The following is a 23894-nucleotide window of genomic DNA, read 5'->3' on the forward strand; positions in this document are numbered from 1 at the left end:
TAATAAGGGTATTTTGGACCATGCACATTTATTGTAAGGTTTTTTGAAGGGGGACTATAAAAGGGATATGTTACACAATGCATCTACTAACCTAGCCTCCACATTCTCTCCCTTCTTTGTTCTTTCTATCTTCTTGTTAGATCTTTAGATCTTGCTGCTCACCAAGTGGTTTTTGAGCCTTTGGATTGTATTATTGTACTTGTTGATGAAGATAGTGAAACCCCCTCTCTCTCTCTCTCTCTCTCTCTCTCTCTCTCTCTCTCTCTCTCCGTGGTTTTTCGCATTTTGGGTTTCCACGTATATCTTGTGTCTCGTGCAATTCGATTTTGCTTTCATCCTTTCTATTTGTGCATCTCTTGGTATTGTTCCGCAACAGGTTCAAATGAAAATTATACATTGGATCAAACAAACAAGTAGATGCCTTTCCTATTCTCTAATGAAAGGCAATAGATATCCTTCTTAGCTTCTCATACGGTCCATATTTGTCTTTTGATTCTATTCCAATGACCCGTATCGGCTTATTCGATCGAAAATACAGGATAACGTGATGAAGTTTGAAGTCACTAATGACTTCCCTAGGATGATATACTTCTTTGTCTCTCTAATTAACCAAAAGAGATGATGGCTCCAGAACAACAGTTTGACTATACAGTAGTTGATCACAAATGGGACATGGGGATGACAGTGCAGACAGACCACCTCCTAAAATAGTTTGCAACAGATGACCTAACTGCCTGATCTCTCTCCTTTCCCATTCCACTTTGGAATTGAAAGATACTTGAGAGAGCTGTTGCCCAAGCAAAAGAATGACAATACATATAACACCTTCTGTTCTCTTCCCTTGTATGGAGGAGGCAGCACATCCTGTACTTTGGCGTAAAGGGTTTTCCGAACCGGACGGAATCTCAGCAATAGGTGTGTCCAACACAGAGCAGTGGATTGCATCGGGTGTCTCCTCAAAGAAAGACTTCGTTGTCTACAAGTTACAAAGACTGCATTAAAGTTAATCAAATGGTCAGGCTATAAGACATGATATAGTCGAAACGAACACACTAAAGTACAAATGCAAAACTGCATCAACTTTCTACTTCAACAAACCATTTCCAGGCTCCGAATGGAAAAGACCAAGCAAAGGCTGCAACATGTTAACAATACAATTTCATATTGGCCAAATAAGAAACAGATGATCAATCTATCACACCCTGCAACATTCCAACAGCAGAGGAGCAGGAGTTCGGCTTCCAAATGCTAATGATGGCTTTGCGGCAATAAATACTATGTGCAAGATTTTAAAGATATCCATTACATCCTCTCGGTGCCGGACTCCTCTTGACAAGGTAACGCTCACATAAGTTACCTCTACAATGCCCATAGCTGAAACATCAGCTATAACTGGCCTAGACTAATGGATCTTAGATTTTTCCAACGGTGTTCTTTGGCGCCTCCAATTCCAGGCTTGAAGTCACGCGCAAACAGTTCTCATCCTGATTTTTCAAATTTCTCTTTGTTGTTGATCAGGTTTAGTGCAAAAGGTTAGAGACTGGATATGCATTGCTTCGAATTTGTGCTTTGGTTTGGTATTCTGGTTGCTCGCCATCTGAAGCTCTGAACCAGTGTCCGATTTGCTTTGATGTGGTTAATTTGCACATTTGTTGCGAAGGAATGAATCTACTACATTGAGGTTGGATGATGTTCTGAACTGTCTTAACTCTGTCCATCGTGCGATGCTTCAAGATAATAAGTTGTCGATGTCTGAAGAGAAGTTGTGAGGCCTCTCGTGTGTTTTAAGCCTGGGCTTTTGTTCTCATTCATCAGGAAAGAATAGAACCTGCAAGAATATGAAAAAGGCCGAAATGTAAATGAGGCTAAAGCTAAAATTGGAAACAAACAACGTTAAAGCTCGACAGCAAGAATCACCAGATGACAAAAGAAAAGGAAGGAAAACAAAGATAATTGCCAGATCTCTCTCTCTCTCGATCTCTCAACTTCAAACTGGTACATCATCTCCTGAGGGATAATGGAAAGTGACAGGAGCGATGACTGAATGAGAAGAGAGGCTAGAGATAAAAAAAGACAGGCTAAAGTGTGATAAATAAAAGAATGTACATCACTAACAAGCAACAACAGCCAAAGTGTTCTGGTTTTCATGCCTTTAATTTACACATTCCACGAGTTTCTCGCCAGCTCCTCCTACTCCATACTGACCTCAGCTCGAGTCCTGTCATTTTGAACTCCTTTATAAGTACGCATTGCTTGACACTCAGTTGCGTGAAAATCAGAAGATTTTATAGCTTTGTTCGAGTAGATCTTCCATTCTCCTAGACCAACATAATAAAAATGAAAAAAAAAATCTTCCATGCACGGTCGGGATACGCAATCATCGATAAACGGGCCCATCTGCTCACACTTTTCTTCTAAAATAATTGGACGGACGCAATTTTAATTTCCATTTGGATCAAACAAATTGAGGCCTTTCCACTTCTCTAATGAAAGGACATATTTCTTTTAGCCTCTTCCTGGGGCCCATGTTTGTCTTTCGATTTTGTTCCAATGACCCATGTAGTTTAATCGCATGAGATTAAGCTCCATTAACTAATTCGATAGGAAGTACAACATAGAGAAATGGAGTTTTCAAAATCACTAATAACTTCTGTAGGATGATACTTCTTTTGTCTCTCTAAAAAAGAGATGATGGTTGTTGGGAATTCAGTTGCTCTCACAAAAGCCTCTGCTGGATAGATCTGAACAGCTAAACATGATTGCAGCTACTACGCTCACCTCTTTTTGGCTAGTGTGGGGAGGAGATGAGACTACTTGTCTTAAGAGCCTCATGATTACTTCCAAAAACAACACGAACAACGTGAAAATTGCAAATACCATTCGATACAGACAAAACAACCATGACTACTTGTTTGATTATATAGTGCCTAATCACAAACGGTACATGGGAGGACAGTGCAGATATCCATTTTGCCTAACTAACTAATCTCTCTCCTTTGCCTATCCATTTTGGAATTAAAAGATATCTGAGAGAGCTGTTGCACAAAGAAAAAAATGATTATGCATATAACACCTCGTTCTCTTTCCTTGTGTGGAGGAGGCAGCACATCTCGTATGTTAGAGAAAGGGTCTTTTGAACCGAACGGAACCTCTGCAATAGGAGCGTCCAACACAGAGTCGGGAATTGCATCAAGTGTCTCCTTAAAGAAAGACTTCATCATCTACAAGGTACAAAGACCGCATCAAAGTTAATCGAATGGTCAGACTTATAAGACACGATATAATTGAAACGAATAGACTAATGTACTAACGGAAAGCTGCATCATGTTAACAAACTATTTATCGATGGAGCTTTCCGCTTCCCGCTTCCACTTCCACAAACCATTTTCAGGCTCCGAATGGAAAAGACCAAGCAAATGCTGCCACATGTTAACAATATGATTATTGAGAAAAGCTTCATATTGGCCAAATAAGAAACAGATGATCACACCCAGCAGCATTCCAACAGCAGAGAAGCAGGAAATCTGCTTCCAAATGTAGGCTGTCGTACCAGTGGGACCGCTTGTACGGTCCGACCGCCCTAGGAACACCATATCAAGGAAATAGAAGCACAGTAAAGGATAGAAGAGATTTATGCACTTATTTTGTTGTCCATCACCTATGGATACGGAATGACAACGAACGGTGCCGGAGCTCTTCTCCTCTATTATCCTCTGGATCCCTGGCGCAATGAGATCGCCCCTCACAAGAGATTTCTCTCTCAATTTTCGTATGTGAGGTGGTTATGAGAGGTTCAGGTTAGAGGGGAGACTTCCAGCGCTGTTTATAAAGTTTTCAGCCGGGTCCTCTCATTATGGGCCAGGCTCAACTTGGCCCACACATAGCCAGGCCAATATCTAATTGATTAAGAATCTTTATATCCAATCTTATTAGATCAAGCCCGTAAACAGTTAATTACAATCTCAATTAATATAGCCCATAGTAGAAAAACTCTTACACCAAATGCTAATGATGGCTTTGCATCAATAAATACTATACGTGAGATTTAACATTTATCATTGACAGATCCTCTCGATGCTTGACTACTCTCGACTAGGTAACACTCACATATGTGACCTATACAATGTCCATAGCTGGAAACGTCAGCTATAAATGGCCTAGACTAATGGATCTTAGAATTTTCCAACAGTGTTCTTGGACGCCTCCAATTCCGGGCTCAAAGTCACGAGCAAACGGTGTTCATCGTGATTTTTCAAATTTCTCTTTGTTGTTGATCAGTTTTAGTGCAAAAGGTTAGGGACTGGATTTGCATTTCATCGAATTTTATGCTTTGGTTTCGTATTCTGGTTGCTCGCCGTCTGAAGTTCTAAACTAGTGTCCGATTTGCTTTGATGCGATTAATTTGCACATTAGTCGCGATGGAATGAAGCTACTAGATTGAGGTTGGATGATGTTCTGAACTGTATTAACTCTGTCTGTCTGTGTGATGCTTTAAGATAATAAGTTGCCCATGTCTGAAGAGTAGTTGTGAGGCCTCTTGTTTGTTGTAAGACTTGGCTTTTGCTCTTATTCATCAGGAAAGAATATGCAGGACAATGAAAAAGAGAGAAACGTGAATGAGGCTAAAGCTAAAATTGGAAACAAACAGCGTTAAAGCTCAAAAACAAGAAGCACCAGATGACAAAAGAAGTCTCTCTCTCTCTCTCTCTCTCTCTCTCTCTCTCTCTCTCTCTCTCTCTCTCTCTCTCCTTCAAACTGGTAGATCATTAGGGATGCTAGACAGTGACGGGTGCGATGACGATGCTTGAATGAGAAGAAAGGCCAAAGTGTGATAAAGAATAGAATGTACATCACTAACAACAGCCAAAGCCCTCTGGTTTTCATGCCTTTAATTTACATTCCACGAGTTTCTCGCCGAGTCCTCCTACTCCATACTGACCTCGGCTCGAGTCCTGCCGCTTCTAACTCCTTTGTAACTATGCTTGCTTGACACTTAGTTGCGTGAAGCAAGATGTTCATTCTTATCGGATGGTAAATAAATTTCAAGGTATTATAGACTCTCTGCCCTCAATAGTCACCTTTTCTGTTATTATATTCTCTGGTTTGCATATCTATTCAATCACTGTTGCCTCACTGTAATACTCATGCTGAATAAAAGATTTCCTTCCAGGATCCGTTGAGAGAGCGAGGATCAAATGGGAAATACGAAAATTCTTGTAGAAGCCAAGAATTTATGGATGAAACTCAATCTCCGAGGGGCAATCCTTACGAGCCTTTCTCTACAAGTCTTTCTCATCTTATTTGCACCCAATCGAAAGAAGTGGTCAAACAGGTGGTTTGCAACTCTCATGTGGTCAGCTTACTTGGTTGCCGACTCAGTCGTTGTCTATGCCTTAGGACTCATTGCCAAAGCACAAATCATTGGTGGTACTTCAGACTCCGAGGTCGATGCATATGGTGACCTTTTGGCTTTTTGGGCTCCATTTCTTCTGCTACACCTCGGAGGACCAGACACCATAACAGCTTTCGCGCTCGAGGATAATGAGCTGTGGGGTAGGCACTTGCTTAATCTCTTATTCCAGCTAGGCACTGCATGCAATGTGTTTTACCAATCCCTCCCAGTAACAAGCTAATTGTCCCAACCATCCTCATGTTTATTGGAGGAACCATAAAATATATAGCGCGAACAGTGCTCTGTATCTTGTAAGCTCCAGTAAATTCCGTGATTCCTTGCTCCCACCTGCTGATCCTGGGGAAGACTATCCCAAGTTCTTGGAAAACTACTTTGCTTTGTTGGAGTAGGCGACGGATTTTATCAGGCATGTATTAGAACTGTCGTTGCCGGAGGACCAACCTCTTTTCCCTCATGTAAGAGCAGAAAGTAAAAAAAATTTGGACGACAGAACAGTGATAGAAACGGCATTTTTTTACTTCACAACCTTCAAAGGCCGCCTTGTGGATCTCATCTTCAGCTTCCAAGAACTTAACAGAAGCAGGGACTTTTTCTTCAGCCGAACCGTGAAGGATGCTTTTCGGGTCATTGAGGCTGAGCTCAACTTCTTTTATGATGTTCTTTATACCAAGGCTGCCGTGGTTCACTGTCCAAAAGGGTACCTTTTCCGAGCTATCTCAATTGGCTCCATTGTTACTGCTTTTGCATGTTTCCATGCCCTGAACAAGCATGGTTTTCACGAATATGATGTACAGATTACATACGCCTTGCTCCTTGGAGCTGTTGGCCTGGAATTTGTAGCTCTTGGTATGCTCATTTGCTCTGACTGGACAATTGCAAGAATAGGGACATCTGAGGAACATAGTAGAAGTTTGTTTCAAGGAAGCATCTTCATCGAGTTCCTCCTCAAATTCAAATTTGAAAGTTCAACATTTGCATTGGATATACTACATGCTAGATGGTCGAAATCCGTCTGCCAATACAATTTGATAGATTCTCAGCTGAGAAAGCGGCCAAAAGGGATTAATTTACTCCTTTGTTACATCCCTCTGGGAGAATTGTTTGATGACTTGACGTCTGGACGAGTAAAATACAGTGAAAAATTAGGTGAACTGATTTTTGAAGAGCTGACACGGAAGGCATCAATTGCAAATGACTATCAAAGCATAAAAGAGATGTGTGCTGCTCGAGGTAAATGGGCTCTGGAGAATACTAAAACAAGGCGAGATTGCAAAGACTTGCTTCCATCCATCCGTGATGTTGATTATAGTGAGAGCCTTTTACTGTGGCACCTTGCCACCGAACTCTGTCACAACACTGACACAGATGAAAGTACAAACCACCACCGGGAAAGCAGTAAGGTCTTGTCAGATTACATGCTTTATCTTATGATCAAACAACCTGGAATGATGTCTGCGGTGGCTGGGATTGTCCAAATAAGGTTCCGAGGCACTTGTGCTGACGCGGACAGGTTCTTTAATAAATTTCATGAGATCAAAACGGAAATAACGAACAGAGATGCCTGCCAAAATCTCCTTGATGTTCGTACAGATACAAACTTTAAGCCTGCTGATGTGAGAGGAGACAAAAGCAAATCAGTGCTTTTCGATGCGTGTATTCTCGCAAAAGAGTTGATGAAATTTGGGGGGACCAAATGGGTGATCGTGAGTGAAGTGTGGGTGGAATTGTTGGTGTATGCTGCGATTCATTGCCGACCATACGTGCATGCTCAACAACTTAGTAAAGGATGAGAACTTGTCACCTTGGTTTGGTTGTTGATGGTACATCTTGGCTTGAGCGAACAGTTCCAAATACGCTTCGCATGATGCAAAGTTGGTGAGTCGGCAAAAGCTGATGCTCCTATGTGCGAAGTTCATGAAGAATCTCATGGTAGGAATCTCACTTTGTTTACGCCTTTGTTTCGTTTCTTCATGTAATGGAAGTGCTTATTGTTTGAATAAAAAAAAATGTTTGTTGGAGCACGTTGCTTTGTTGATGTTCTTCAAAAAAAGCCTTGATTCATGGTACGCGCCTGAAGGAGAATGAAGACAAAAGGCTGCAAGCATTAGCGAAAGGGTTTTCTGAACGGGATGGAACCTCCGCAATAGGTGCGTCCAACACAGAGTCGGGAATTGCATCGAGTGTCTCCTCAAAGAAAGACTTGATCGTCTACATGGTCCAAAGACCGCATTAAAGTTAATCGAATGGTCAGGCTGAAAGACACAAAAGCTTAATATAATCTAAACGAATAGCCTAATGTGCAAATGCACATTGCAATGCTGGAAAGCTGCATCAGCTTTCCGCTTCCACAAACCCTTTCCAGGCTCTGAATGGAAAAGACCAAGGAAAGGCTGCAACATGTTAAAAATAAAATTATCAAAAAAAGCTTCATCTTTGGCCAAACAAGAAACAGATGATCTATCACACCCGGCAACATTCCAACAGCAGAGAAGCAAGAAATCTGCTTCCAAATGCTTATTATGGCTTTGCAGCCGTAAATACTATATGGGAGATGTTAAAGATATCCATTGCAGATCCTCTTAGTGCTGGACTGCTCTCCACCAATGTCAAGCTCAGATAAGTGACCTTTACAATGCCCATAGCTGAAATATCAGCTATAAATGGCCTAGACTAATAGATCATAAATTTTTCCAACAGTCGCATAGTAAAGCAAAGGCTACTAAAATCCTCCCCTAGAACACTACAAAAGAAGAAATAATCTAGTCAAACCATTTCCTCCATCCATACCTTCGCCACATCACGCACAGTTGGTTTCTTTCCATACATTCCAAGAACGGCATCTCCATAAACTTCATACTCTTTAAGGACCTGAGAATTGGATAATTGTGAGGAGGGGAATACTCGAAGCAAACAGGAGGCAGTGACTACGCAGATAATAATTATCCAGCCACATGTACAACCATACCTGACGGCACATGACACCACTGCTTGGAACACCATAAACAGCGCTATCTACATAAGTCAAAGTCTGCCATGGGCCGTTAAAATTTACAATCATTTTCAAATCACTAATCAAATTTTGCAACCATAAAGCCAGCACCGCTCGGCTTAGCTAAAAGATCTAATCAAGTATGATCTATATCGTTGCATTTTATACCGTGAAACAAATTAATAATACCTTTCTTCAATACTATAAACATTCCCTTGGATTATGACACAAACTCAAAACAAAATGGCAGTTTCCGCAGCCTAAGTACCACCAAATCAAGATCTCAATCTATCTAGGAGCTACTCAAGGTTTGTAACGATTTGGTCTTGCAAGGGCGGGGAGTGGTCGCCAAGGCCAGAGTGCCTGGATAAGGAGCAGCTCCTGGCAGGCTTCGAGGATGATATTACATTGCCTGAGTGTGGTGAGGTGAAGTGCCATATATGTGATAGCACTTGTCCTAACTTGTAACAAGGCCTTTTCTAGGCGACGCCCAGGAGAACAAAACTGTGCGGGCTTCGGCCCAAAGCAGACAATATCATTACGAGTGGGTCCTGGGCAACACAGTGGTATCAGAGCCAAGCCCAGCCGAAAGTGTGTGGTTCGGGGACAAACCAAGCGGAAATTGGTGGGCCTATAACAACTCGATCTTGCAGGGGCGAGGAGTGGTCGCCGGGCCAGAGGGCCTGAACAAGGAGTGGCAGCAGGCTTCGAGGATGGCGAAGGGGACAGGAATGAATCGAATCCCACATCGCTTGGGTTTGGTGAGGTGAAGTGCCATAAATGTGGTGGCACTTGTCCTAACTTGTAACGAGGCCTTTTCTGGCAAAGCCCAGAAAAACAAAACTGTGACATCCTGAAAAATAGTCCATTTGGGATTTATAAAATACTGAGTTTTATGAATGTGCTCGTAGTTAGTTCTCGCCCGGAACTGATCATTCCTGGGATGCTAACCATTAAGGAAAGGCTAATCGGGGAGTTAAATTCGTACGACTAAAGAAAATTCGATCGTGGATTGACTTTCGACTATTAAATCGTCGAGGTGATATTTTGAGCCATTGTTAGCTGATCTAAGGATAGTCAGGGGTCAGTTAGCCACTGTCACAGTAGTGGATCGCGGGTGATACCGCTGGACCACGAAATGAATTGACGAACGATCCTGAACCTATACCAAACGATCGTGCCACACGGATCTAGTAATTGATCCTCGCGATTTTATTGACAACCGAAGTCGTGACGGTCTGAATAAATTGCACGTGACTCGATTTAGTGTCAGTCACGGGTCGAATAAGCGAATTTCACCAACAAGCCACCCGTTAGTTTGAGAAACGCTCGAGTTACGTTTAATAGAATTGAATTATTTAATTCAGCCCAAATCGGACACCGGAAAATTTGGAAGTCACAACGGGAAGTTAGGACGACGTTGCGGATGTAACGTGCAATTTTTGGTTGTGTCCGAATCCTTCAGAAAAACTTGATTTTGATGAGAAACGGAGAATCAGACCATTTTACCCTTGAGAATTATCAAAGGACATGTTTTAAAGGGCAAGGGCATTTTGGTAAATTACCAAAAAAATGGTCAAAATTGGATATAAGCCCTTGACCCCCTTTCTCTCTCTCCTCTCTCTCTTCTTTTCCTCCCCTCTCCCCGTGAAATTTTCCCCTTGCCGTGAGCCCCTTCCCCTCCGCCGATCTCTCTCTCTCTCTCTCTCTCCCTTTGCCATCGCCGCCGCGCCATCACCACCGCCGGTCACGCCCGCCGGATCGCCGCCGCGCCACCGCCGAGCTTCACGCCCCCCCCCCCCCCAAGCCGCCGTTCTTTTTCTCTCTCTCTCGGTCCCCCTTTGGCTGTGAGCTCCACCGGACACCGCCCAAGCGCGCCGTCGCCACCCAAGCCGATTGCCGCCACCCGGGAGCCGTACACTATCGCCGCCGTTCCCGATTAAGTGCCACCGCCGTTCTAGCCGTGATAGTCTAGAACGCGGGTAAGTCGCGCTCTAAACCCAATTTAGGACTTCGGGTATCGACGGGCGATTTTTGGGCGAAATCTGGTAAAAGTTAGGTGTGGAATTGCGTGAATAGGGAGTGGAAATTTTATGGCGGGCCTGAGGATTTAACTCGGGCAATATTTATTGGAAATTCGAAAATAACAGTGGCTGTGGTCTACTGTTCATGGGGCCGTGATGGGCCGATCGGGACATGAGTTGGATTTTTAGAACCAAAAATTTATGGTGAGAAAGTCCCGTGAAGGACCGGAATCGATTTGGCGTCGTTTGGTGGGAGAAAAATAATGATTTCTGTGTTTTACGTGCGTTTAAAAATAATTAAATTGTGGTGGTGAAATTAAATGTGTGATGGTATGATTGGTTGAGTTAATTATGTTTGTTAGGTGCACGCTTGGGCCAGATTGTTTTAATTATTAAAATTGGTCGTGCTGAATGCTGAGTGAGCATGGTTTGTGTATAATTGTGGCGTGCACGGGGTCACGTGTGATTGACCAGTTATGTGGCAAGGGATTATTGCACGTGTGAAAGCATGAAAAATAGTATGTGGTACGGCATGTGAAATCATGGAAATTGTGCCGTCCTGAGGCGTGTACGTTTATGGGGGACAATGCCCGGTATTACCGGAAGACTGCCAGCTTGAGGCGTGTACTTTAACGCGGGTTGCGTAGTAGGTGGTAGGTTTTGAGCTTGAGGCGTGTACGTTTACGCGGGCAAGAAACATGGCCTGAGGCGTGTACGTTTACGCGGGCCTGGAAGTGTTGTGGAAAGAGGTCGCAGTGTACCTGAGGCGTGTACATATACGCAGGTCACTGGCGATGAATGTGAATGGGATATGATGAGAACGAGGTCGCAGTGTACCTGAGGCGTGCACGTGTACGCGGGTCACTGGCGAGGAATGTGAATGAGACATGATGAGAACGGAATGAGTGCATGACATGAAAATTTGTACATGCTTGCGATTGTGTTGATGTGCCTACTATGTGATTATGTGGTGTAGGTGAGTGATTGTGTTTTGTGAAATTGTCTGGAGGTATGTGATAGCCTAGGTGGGGTTTAGGGGTGAACTTGCTGAGAAGTGTTCTCATGGTTGTTTCAACCAACATTTCAGAACCCCGACCTGAGCCATGAACCCGCCGCCGCCACCAGAACGTTTTGGAGTACCTGTGCACACCGAGCTAGAAGTCTTAGAGTTTCCGATGGGTGATGGTATGACCTGGATTAAGCACACCTCTACAGTGTTTATAGATGTAGGTTTGCCTCTTTGGGAAGAGCATAAGTACATTGCCTGGTTCTTCCGGGATCAAGCCGGGGATGAGTTCGGGCCTGTTAGGGGTTTTGACGTTCCGTTTGATTTGGTTGGGGATTGGGATCCGACAGCCGTACCCCCAATAGATGAAGAGTTGACTAGTGTGGATACTAATTTAGCTCAGTCGGGTTTGCAATCAGCGGCAGCGGCTCAGGGATCTTCAGAGGCTGAGCATGAACCCGAGCCCAAAGTGTCGCAAGCTGAAGACGATCCAATGGACATCGATTTGGAACCGATCCCCGAGGAAGAACCAGAGGAAGCGGAGGTTGAGGTAGAACCCGAAGTGGAACACGAGGACGAACCTGGCAAGTCTGAAGAGCCGATAGGAGACCCGGAGTATATACTCCCTTTTGAGGAATACATGGATCCCAATTACGTGCCTGAGTATAATTTCTTCGATTTTCTGGCTGAGAAGTATCAGAACGCAGCTCCAGCTGAGTCGGGCGACATCAATCACCCAATTGTGATCGAGGCAGAGCCGGAGTCCTCGGAGGAGCAAACTACTCAGGAGAGTTCGGAGTCAGAAGATGAAGAAATAGACTCAGAATGGACGCCTAGTAAGGGGCGTAGGGGTTAGTACAGGGGTTCTTAGTAAGTTTTTGGAAAGTAACATTTTTGGGATAGAAAGCCAGGTCATCGATCTTTTTGGTATATCGATGGTTTGTAACACGGGGAGCAAGTGTATACGATGGTGGTAAAATGTGGCGGTTGTAAGTTGTGAACATTTTATAAGTTGGTAATGAAAAGAAATATGTGTATTCTCCCTGAATATTCTCCCCAGTTTTAACTGTCCGGGTTATTTGTAGTTTCCGCTGTGAATTTAAACCTCTGATGGTTATGTGAGGTCGGCGATAACCCTAGGATGTCGCATAAATCGACCAGTGGCGGATGTACGCGTACCGATGGGGTTCGGGGCATGACATCCCCGTTTGAATTGGTATCAGAGCAAGGTTAGCTCGATCTAGACTGGTCGAAGTTCAGAGTGATAAGGAGCAGAAACCCTGGGGTAGAATTTAGGGAGACTTAGCGAGTTGTAAGGTGGAATGAGCTACACGTGCCTCCAGATTGTTTGTTGTGATTGATTGAGTGAGAAAATTGTTGTGGTAATTGAATGCAGGTGCGTCAGGACCTGAGGTAAGTGTTCAGATTCTTGTGATTGTGGTCTTGTGATTGGTAGCGAGGAATTGTTTGTTTAGTGAATTCTTGTGTTAATTCACTGCCTAGAACTAGATTGATCTAGTTGGCCTAGAATGCTAATTCCTAAATGGAATTATAGCAGGTAGGAGAGTGGTAGAATTGCGATAATAAGCAGTGAAGGAAGAGGCGTAGGAAGAGTCCCAAGAAGGGGCGCTGGAAGGGGAGCAAAAGGTTGAGGTCGTGCTCGAGCTAGAGCCGTTGAGAACCTCGGAATGGGTGTTAGAGCAGTAGAGAATCCAGGAGTGGATGTTGAAGCTGCAGTGGACCCTAGAGTGGAAATTAGACCTGCTGAGGACCCTAGAATGGAAGTCGTGATGAAGACGTTGGAACGGATTGGAAATCTGTTAGAACAGCAGACTCAGGAAAGAGCTGCTCCGATGACCCAAGCTGCCGAGGCCGCTGAGGCCGCTGCTGCTGTCAATAATAATGAGAATCTGGGGCAGGGGTAAATGAATATGAATAGGCCAATGCATCAACTGGTAGAGCAGTTTATGAAGTTAAAACCGCCTAAGTTTTCTGGGAAAGGTGATCCTGAGGCTACACCTCGATGGGTAGAGGAGCTCGAGAAGGCTTTTGAGGTACTAGAGTGTACCGATAATGAAAGAGTAACTCTGGCAGTTTACCAGTTATAGGATAACGCGAACGACTGGTGGAAGGCCACCAAAGATAGAATATTTCCGGAAGGTACAGTCCGGACTTGGGCTGTTTTTACGGAGAAGTTTTATGAAAAATATTTCTCGGCAAGTGCTAGGGAGAAGATGTCACGCCCCGTACCCTACGGCACCCAACATCCCTACCTCGGTCGACAAACTGCGACGTCCCAGGAAACGTCGCCGACCCAACGCCCAACAGAGATCAAGCACAAGCGGAAGAAATAAACAAACCCTGACAATAATAAAATACGAGCCAAGGATAGCCAAGCAATAAACAACGATCAACGCAGAAAATATGTACATACTTATATTACTATTTTAAAACTCTTTTTACAGCGTTCACTACAACCAAAAAGGAAACACCAACAGCTGGGAATAACCAAACAGCCACTTCTCATATCTGCTCCGTCTCCACCGGGGTGCATGCTTGACGACCGCTGGATAAAATGCAGTATCCCAAAAAGAGGTGATGTCCTCGGCATCCTACGGCTGGGGGTCTGAAAAGTTCCGGTTTACACAACCGTGAGACGAATCTCAGCGAGTTCAACCCCTAAACCTAGGTTAGGCTAGCATGCAATCTCCTGACCGGAAACAAATACTTAGAAATCATAACACAACAACAATCAATGATTCTCTGACCCTGCAGGTTAGACAATTCAATATATATATATAACAATCACAGCACATACGTGGCACACATTATCAAACGTACGCCAATCACATGCTCATGCACCGATTCTCACACTTTCGCATGCCAGTCCATGCATGTTCATGCATGCAAATGTCGTGGACATGTCACGTGCATTTTCCGGCCCACTGGCCCACCCTGGCACACTGGCAATCGCCTAATTTATTATTCATTACGACTCGAGTCGACAATATTCACGGCCCGGTGCGTCTAGCCTGCTTCAAAGTGCATGAGGCGCAGCAACCGATCTGGCCCAGTGTCTCTAGCCTGCTTCAAAGTGCATGAGGCGCAACACTGATCTCCTTACGAACCAGAGCCTGCTTCAAAGTGTATGAGGATGGTCGTCTTCCGGACGTACCGGGCATCGTCCTGCTTCAAAGTGCATGAGGACGGCATCGACCCGAAGGCCCTTAGGTGATCACACAACCCATTATTATCTGAACCCCGCGTAACACGCATCAGGGTATTTTAGGTGATCACATGCTCATGACAGGCACACAATCTCACACAATTTCATCACAAGCCTCATTCTCGGCATTCATATTGCGTGCCATGAAATGCAACATGAGCATCCACATAACATAGGCACAGGCACACAGTTCAATCAAAGTCATTTCACAGTGCCTAATTCACAAGCCACGTGCTTACTTGGCCTATTAATACCGTGTGGCCCAATTCCAAATACACAATTCAAGCCATCAATTGGCCAATCACACTCCGCACGATTCAGCCACACAAGCACGCAATATAGCATTTCGCAATTAAACACAATTGATCACCAATCAATCAATAGCCAATCATTCTGGGTAATCCCGGCCATTCAGCTAATAATTCTTACTGTCCATTATAATCCGGTACATTCCTCAAAAACATGGACAGCCGCTATTTCCTCAATCCGGGCCCAATAATTGTCCATAACAATCCCACTAAATTCCTCGGATTTTATTTCCACTAATCAGTCCTCAATCCAGTCTGAAATACACACTGATACTATCTAAGCCAGTCCAAAATGTACCGATAATACGTAAAAACCCGAAAAATGCACTAAGATGCCTTAATCCGGGTTTAGGAATTTTACTCACTTAATCTCGAGGTCACCACGACGGAGAACGGCGGCCGATCACTGGTGAACAGTGAAACCGGCGGCGGAATTCCCGGCGACGGCGTGAACAGTGACCCGTACGGACGGGGATGAACAGTACTTTCGTACGGACAGGTACAGATGGCGTCGTACGGCGAGGCTGGACAGCTGGGTGGTGACGGAACAGCGATTTGAGCTCCGGCGAAGCTCCGGCGGCCCTTTTTGCCGGACAGGAAAGAGAAAAAGAGGGAGAAAGAGAGAGAAAGGGTCGGCCAGGGCAAGGCTGAGGCTGAGGGGGCTGAGGTGGTCGGCGGCGGTGCTCCGGTGGCCAGCGACGAGCTCCGGCGAGCCAAACAAGAGAGGAAAAAGAGAAAAATGGGAGAGAAAACTGAAGGGGCTGCTGTTCTGGGGGAGTTCTGGCGTGAGGGTGAGTGAGGAGAGAGATAAAGGTCAGACCTGGTCAAAAAAAGGGCAGCCTAGGGCGACACGTGTCGCAAATCCGGCGATTTTGACGAAAATACCCCTAATCTAACGGTTTCTATCCAATCTTATCCAAAAAGGGAGGGGTAAAATGGTCAATGGCCCCCAATAATGCAGCTGATAATTATCCATAATTATCCCAAATTATCCCAAACAAATTCGGACCAAAAATTAGCCCAGGGGCAAAATCGTCATTTTTCCGGTCCCGGGACGAAATTTCAATTTTCGCACGTACCAACCCTCCATGAGCGTGGCCAACATAATGTGGCGTTGGAATCGCGAAATTCACTTTCTAAACCCTCGAAAATCGACTGCGAAGTTCCGGGAATAAAATTATATTATTTTTTCAATTTTTGTCGAAATTCCAATTTTTGGCCATAATGACTCCTGGTATGCGTGGCCACCCAAAAATGGCGCCGGCCTCGAAAAATAACCTCATTTGGCCTCGAAAAGCAACGCTGGCGTCCTGAGGGGCAAAATCGTAATTTTTCACCCCCGGACCGAAATTCCAATTTTTACTCGTACTAACTCCAAACGTGTGTGGCCAGCGTAATATGACGTCAGATTCCCAAAAATAGTCTCTTAAGCTTTCGAAAATCGACATCGAAATCCGGGCCCAATTTCGTGATCAAAACTCGCTCGAGTTTCAATTTCAGGGTCTCTGGCTAACGAGCGGCTGTTTAGGACATGCGCGTATCGACCTAGGGTTATTCGAATTACGACGGTCCCGATCATTGAGAGAATGAGAAATTATCATTAGTTCCAAAGGTCACGATCGTTCGGTTCAGGTTCAGGACTGGTTGGCCACGTGCACTTTCGGTCTTGCAGAATCACCTGCGATCCGATTGTACATCGTTGGCCTTGGCCAAACCAAATCCATCACCTTTCCTAATATCGGCCCACGTTGGCCCAAAATATTCACTCATCGTATCTCGAGATCGGTGTCCCGTTCACTGTCGAGTCCCTGGTCCACGTACCGTTTCCTAGTTAGCCATACCCCATTGGTTAGTATCCCGAGAGTGATCAGCTCTGGGCGAGACTTACTAAAATGAAATGCGAAATATTATCAATTTTATTGATCCCGGAATTACGTCGAAATTCGGGCTGTTACAGAAGAAGCTAGCAGAGTTTATGAGGCTTCGCCAGGGTCATATGACGATGGATCAATACGATGCAGAGTTTGCTAGATTGTCGAAGTTTGCGCCGAGAATGGTAGAGCACCCCGATGACAAGGCGCGAAGATTTCGGGACGGATTGAGGGTTGATATTCGTAGCCAGTTGTTACTGGTAAATTTGGGAACTTATGAGGAAATGTTTGATAGGGCCCAGATTCTAGAGCGAGATCAGATGGATAGGGCCGTCGCTTCTGGGTCGAGGTTTAACCCAGGTAGGGATAATCGTAATCCTGGGAAGAGGCCGATGATAGATAATAGACGTTTCACTCCTTGTGTTAGGAGAAATATTGGGAAGCCGGCCCGGAATCTGAATGGACCATGTAGGATTTGTGGAGGTCGACACGGGAATGGACCTTGTCCAACCCGGGGTGGAGCGTGTTTTAGATGTGGGGGATTCGGTCATCATATAAAGAATTGCCCCAATCCCAGACAGAATAGGCCGCCTGCATTGCCGCCACCTTGGAATGGGAATCAGGCTGGAGCGGCTCAAACAGCAAATCAAAATAGGCCATCGGCACAAGGACGAGTGTATGCCATGGCCAGAAGAGAAGCCGAGAACGCACCAGGGGTTGTCACAGGTACGATTTCTCTGTGCAACCATGCTGCGTATGCTTTATTTGACCCCGGGGCATCGCATTCTTTTATATCGAAACAGTTTGTTGAGTTGCTTGGAATAGAACCGCAATTGCTTGATGTTGGGCTATGCGTGACGACTCCCTTAGATGAAAATATGTTAGTCTTAATGGGATGTCCAGATTGTAAGATCGTGATTGGGGATAGGGAGGAGAAGATTGATTTAGCGGTTCTAGATATGTACGATTTTGATGTAATCGTGGGTATGGATTGGCTGTCTAAGCAGAGAGCCGTAATGGATTGTGGTAGTAGGGTGATCCAATTTAATCCTGTTGGACATCCGGAATTTAAATTTGTGGGAAGTCGAGGAGGACCCTCGATTCCATGGATTTCGTCGCTAGAAATGACAAAGTTGCTGAGTGAAGGTTGTCAAGGGTTTTTAGCGGCAGTAGTTGATTCGACGGCTGAAGAGCCGAGACTTGAGGACATAGCAGTGGTGTGCGAGTATCCCGATGTGTTCCCTCAGGAATTGCCGGGACTGCCACCAGCAAGGGAGGTAGAATTTGTAATCGAGTTGGCACTTGGAACAGAGCCAATCTCGAAAGCACCTTATAGGATGTCGTTGTCGGAGTTGAAGGAGCTAAAGGTACAGATGCAGGAGTTGTTAGATAAGGGATTTATTCGTCCCAATGCGTCTCCGTGGGGAGCACCGGTGTTATTTGTGAGAAAGAAAGATGGATCACTAAGGCTGTGTATTGATTATAGGCAGCTGAATCAAGTGACAATCAAAAATAAATATCCCTTGCCGAGGATTGATGATTTGTTTGATCAGTTACAAGGGACTTCGGTGTTCTCTAAAATTGACTTGAGAACGGGATATCATCATTTGCGAATTAGAAAGGAGGATGTACCGAAGACGGCATTTAGGACGAGGTATGGACATTATGAATTCACTGTAATGCCATTTGGATTGACGAACGCCCTTGCTGCCTTTATGGACCTGATGAATCGGGTGTTCAAAAAATTCTTAGACCAGTTTGTGATCGTTTTTATAGACGATATATTGGTTTACTCGAAGAGCTTAGAGGAGCATGAATTTCATTTGATTCGAGTGTTGCAGACTTTAAGGGAGAACGCGCTCTATGCTAAGTTTAGCAAGTGCGAATTTTGGCTCAGTCGAGTAGCGTTTTTGGGACATGTGATCTCGGGGGAAGGAATCTCAGTGGATCCATCAAAAATTGAAGCTGTGATGAAGTGGCCTAGACCAACGACAGTAACTGAAGTCAGGAGTTTTTTGGGTTTAGCTAGATACTACCGTCGTTTTGTGGAAGGATTTTCAGCAATAGCAATGCCGCTGACGCATTTGTTGAAGAAGGAAACGAGGTTTGAATGGACCGATAAATGTGAGAGGAGTTTTCAAGAATTGAAGCATAGATTGACGATGGCACCAGTGTTGACTATTCCGTCAGGACCCGGAGGATATGAGATATATAGTGATGCGTCGTTGAAAGAATTGGGATGTGTGCTCATGCAGCATGGGCGAGTGTTAGCTTATGCGTCAAGGCAGTTAAGACCGCATGAGTTGAACTATCCGACGCATGACTTGGAATTGGCCGCGATTGTGTTCGCCCTGAAGATTTGGTGACACTATTTATGCGGAGAAAAGTTTCAAATTTATACAGATCATCAGAGCCTCAAGTACTTATTTTCTCAAAAGGAGTTAAACATGAGGCAGCGTCGGTGGATGGAGTTATTGAAGGATTACGACTGTGAGATTCTTTATCACCTCGGAAAGGCTAACCGGGTAGCTGATGCTTTGAGCCGTAAATCGAGTATAGCATATTTGATGGTCAAGGAGTGGACACTGTTGGAAAAAGTTCGGGACTCGGAGTTCAGATTTGAAGAAAATCAAGTCTCGAGTTTGCTGGCTACGCTTAGGATTGAACCGGAGATCCAGGCTAAAATCAAGATGTTGCAATCTTCGGATCAGGACATTCAAAGGATTGTAGAGACGGAGGAGGCTAAGAGGAAACCAGATTTTCAGGTATCCGAAGACGGAATATTGAAATTCTGTGGACGTCTGTGTGTGCCTAATGATGCTGAGCTTAAGGAAGAAATCTTGTCGGAAGCACATCGTAGCAGTTACAGTATCCACCCAGGTAGTACTACGATGTATCGAAATTTGAGACAGTACTATTGGTGGAATGGTATGAAGGCGGACATCGCTAAGCACGTGGCTAAGTGCCTGACATGTCAGCAAGTGAAAGCGCAACATTGTAAGCCTGGAGGATTATTGCGACCATTGGAAATCCCAAAGTGGAATTGGGAACATATAACCATGGACTTTGTGACGGGATTGCCAAGAAGTCAAAGAGGCCATGACACTATTTGGGTGATTGTCGACAGGTTGACCAAGTAGGCACACTTTTTGGCTGTACGAAAAGATTTCGCATTGGAGCGGTATGCAGAGTTGTATGTGCAGCAGATAATTCAATTGCATGGGGTACCAGTAACGATTACGTCAGATCGTGATCCCAGATTTACCGCCAATTTTTGGAAAAGTTTGCAGATGGCTTTAGGATCGAAGCTGCAATTCAGTACAGCTTACCACCCTCAGACGGATGGTCAGTCTGAGAAGGACGATTCAGACTCTAGAGGATATGCTCAGGGCGTGTGTATTGGATTTTCAGGGTAAGTGGGAAGAGCAACTGCCCTTAGTAGAGTTTGCTTATAATAATAGTTTCCAGCAAAGCATTGGAATGGCGCCTTTTGAAGCATTATATGGTAGGGCTTGTAGAACGCCCGTGTGTTGGGATGAAGTGGGAGAAAGGACTATAACCGGACCAGAGTTAGTTGAGCAATCGATTGAGGCTGTTAAGATTATACGCGAAAGGCCGAGGACAGCGCAGAGCCGTCAAAAGAGTTATCCAGACCGAAGGCGAAGACCTTTGGAGTTTCAAGATGGGGATCATGTTTTTCTTAAGGTATCGCCCATGAGGGGATTATCCAGGTTTGGCAAGAAAGGCAAATTAAGTCCAAGGTACGTGGAACCATTTGAAGTACTGGAAAGAATTGGGGATTTAGCCTATCGTCTTGCACTTCCGCCGAATTTATCGCAAGTGCATAATGTGTTCCACGTATCAATGTTAAGGAAATATGAACCGGACCCGAAGCATGTGCTGAATTATGAGGAGATAGAAGTAGATGACAAAGTGTCATATGTCGAGAGGCCGGTAAGGATTGAAGATCGGAAAGAACGGGTTCTAAGGAACAAGACGATCCCGATGGTCAAAGTTATTTGGGAGCACCACGGGACTGAAGGCGCAACTTGGGAAAGTGAGGAGATGATGCAACGTCAATACCCCCAGTTATTTGAGCAGTAGGAGGATTTGTAAATATTGGATGGTGGTGAGATTTGTAAATTTCGAGGAAGAAATTTTTATAAGGGGGGAAGAGTTGTGACATCCTGAAAAATAGTCCATTTGGGATTTATAAAATACTGAGTTTTATGAATGTGCTCGTAGTTAGTTCTCGCCCGGAATTGATCATTGCTGGGATGCTAACCATTAGGGAAAGGCTAATCAGGGACACAGCTGACGCAGCTAATTCCAAATCATGCGTCGGATAATTCATCTCATGGGGCCTCAACTGACGCGACGCATACGCTACCACTTTTCCATGCTGCATGAGGACACAGCCAAGTCCTCTTAGTGATGCATCACTATAGACTTCAAATCCTCCTGGTCCAGACGGAATGGTCAACACGGGAGCTATTGTTAACCTATGCTTCAACTCTTGGAAGCTTCTCTCACATTTGTCATCCCATATGAACTTAGATTCCTTCTTCAACAATCGCGTCAATGGCGTGGCTATCGACGAGAATCCTTCTACAAAACGTCGATAATAGCTAGCCAATCCCAAGAAGCTTCGAATTTCTGTGACTGAGGTCGGTCTAGGCCATTTCATTACTGCTTCAATCTTAGCTGGGTCAACAGAGATCCCATCTCTGGAAACTATGTGTCCAAGAAACGCCACTCTGTTTAACCAAAACTCGCATTTGCTGAACTTGGCTAACAGCTTGTGTTATCTTAAAGTCCATAGCACTTCTGCCAAGTGTACTTCATGCTCTTTAGGGCTCTTAGAGTACACTAGAATATCATCAATGAAGACTATCACAAACTGGTCCAGGAATTCTTTGAACACCCGATTCATTAAATCCATGAAAGCAGCTGGGGCGTTCGTTAGTCCAAAGGGCATAACTGAAAACTCATAATGCCCGTATCTGGTCCTAAAAGCAGTCTTAGGAATATTCTCGTTCCTGATCCTCAGCTGATGATACCCGGTCCTCAAATCTATCTTGGAAAATACTGAGGCTCCTTACAGCCGATCGAACAAATCATCAATCCTCGGCAGCGGATACTTGTTCTTCACTGTCACTTGATTCAACTGCCGGTAATCTATGCACAACCTCAGAGTTCCATCTTTCTTTCTTACAAATAGGACTGGAGCTCCTCATGGAGAAGCACTAGGGCGAATGAAACCCTTGTCCAGCAATTCCTGAATCTGCACCTTCAGCTCCTTCAACTCCGATAGAGACATTCGATATGGTGCCTTCGAAATCGGCTCCGTCCCAGGGGCCAATTCAATCACAAACTCCACCTCTCGCTCAGGCGGTAAACCCGGCAATTCCTGAGGAAACACCTCGGGGAAATCACATACTATGGGTATATCTTCTAACTTAGATTCCGCCACTGTCGGATCCACTACATTTACCAGATATCCTTCACACCCATCATCCAACAACTTGCTCACCTCAAGCGAGGAAATCCAAGGGACCGAGGTTCCTCCTCGATTTCCCTGAAATACAAAACTAGGACATCCATCCGGATTAAATTGGATCGTCCTATCGCTGCAATCCAATACAGCTTTCTGTCGGACTAACCAGTCCATTCCAATGATCACATCAAAATCGAACATGGCCAATACTGCCAAGTCGATACTCTCTTCTCTATCCCCAATCAAAATTGTACAGTTGGGACATCCAAAAGAGACTAGCATTTTATCATTCACAGGCGTCGACACGCAAAGCACATTCTCAAGCAACACTGGTTCTATACCAACCAACTTAACAAATTGTTCGGAAATAAAGGAATGGGTCGCCCCCAGATCAAACAATGCATAAGCAGCATGATCACATAAGGAAATCGTACCTGTGACCACGCCCGGCGCACTCTCAGCTTCCTTGCGCGCCATGGCATAGACCCGTCCTTGAGCTGGCGGTCGCCCTTGATTAGCCGGTGGGGGAAGTCTGGCTTGATTTCCAATGCGCGATGGCGGTAATCTGGGTGGTCCTAAGGGCTGCATCTGCGGGCAACTGCGAATCTGATGCTCCATACTCCCGCACTTAAAACATGCCCCATATCTACTCAGTTGGGGGCTCGGTTTCCCAAGATTCCGCCTGGTCGGTGGGACAAACCGCCTATTCCCAGTCATAGGTCTCTTTCCCAAACGACGATTATCTCTGTTTTGAGCAAACCGCGATCCCGAAGCGGCTGCCCTTTCTTGCTGGTCCCGCTCCATAATCTGAGCCCGCCTATGCATCTCCCCATAATCTTTGATATCATGAGACAAAATCAAGCTTCGAAGATCCGGCTTCAGTCCATCCCGGAATCTCCGAGCTCTATCCCGCTGATTTTCTACCATGGTATTATTCAATTCCCCAATAAATGGGCACAACAATCAACAAGTCAGTCAGCCCGGGCATACCCGGCAGTCCAGTCACCTAATCCTCAATTAGTCCCGGCTAGTCCGATAGCCCACTAATTAATCTCACATTGATCCACTGATATTAATCCAGTATAAATTTCCACCACTTGGTTCACTAATTCATTCAAGTATTCACTAATAATACCCAAACCAGTCCAGAAAACGCACTATCAGTCCTAATCCGGGTTTAGGAATTGTACTCACTTAATCCAACTCACGACAACGAGGAACGACGGCCGATCACTGGTGAACAATGGAACCGGTGGCGACGTACGGACGGCAGTGTACGGACCGTACGGACGCCGTACGGACACTGTACGGACGGCGATGAACAATGACTTACGGAAAACGTCACAGTGGCAGCAGCTCGGCCGATTGGGCTCTGGCGTGGCGGCGGTGAGGCTCCGGCGCGGCGGCGGTGCTATCCCGGGAAGAAAAAGGGAAAGAAAGAGAGAGAGGGAGAGAGAGAAAGGGGTCGGGTGAGGCTGAGGCTGAGGCTAAGGACTGAGGTGGTCGACAGTGAGGTACGGTGGCCGGCGGCGGCGCTCCGGCGGCCGGCGGCGGCGCTCC

At 45.1% G+C, this 23894-nt stretch overlaps 1 protein-coding gene and 1 pseudogene across 1 annotated transcript; one reads left to right on the forward strand and one right to left on the reverse strand.

Moving 5' to 3' along the window:
- The first annotated feature begins 5195 nt into the window (after positions 1-5195).
- On the forward strand, positions 5196-7278 carry LOC115662575 (uncharacterized; annotated as a pseudogene).
- A 193-nt stretch (positions 7279-7471) lies between these two features.
- LOC115662577 (uncharacterized) lies at positions 7472-8471 on the reverse strand. The gene is made up of 4 exons (XM_030584710.2): positions 8379-8471; positions 8201-8281; positions 7723-7803; positions 7472-7621 (listed from the first exon to the last, which is right to left on the reverse strand). Exons 1-4 carry the CDS (start codon positions 8469-8471, stop codon positions 7472-7474), a joined length of 405 nt encoding a protein of 134 aa, XP_030440570.2.
- Positions 8472-23894: the final 15423 nt, after the last annotated feature.

This window comes from Syzygium oleosum, unplaced genomic scaffold (assembly GCF_021117445.2).
Source record: "Syzygium oleosum isolate NSW1041296 unplaced genomic scaffold, Sole_v2.1 Sole_v2.07, whole genome shotgun sequence".
Lineage (NCBI taxonomy): Eukaryota > Viridiplantae > Streptophyta > Magnoliopsida > Myrtales > Myrtaceae > Syzygium > Syzygium oleosum.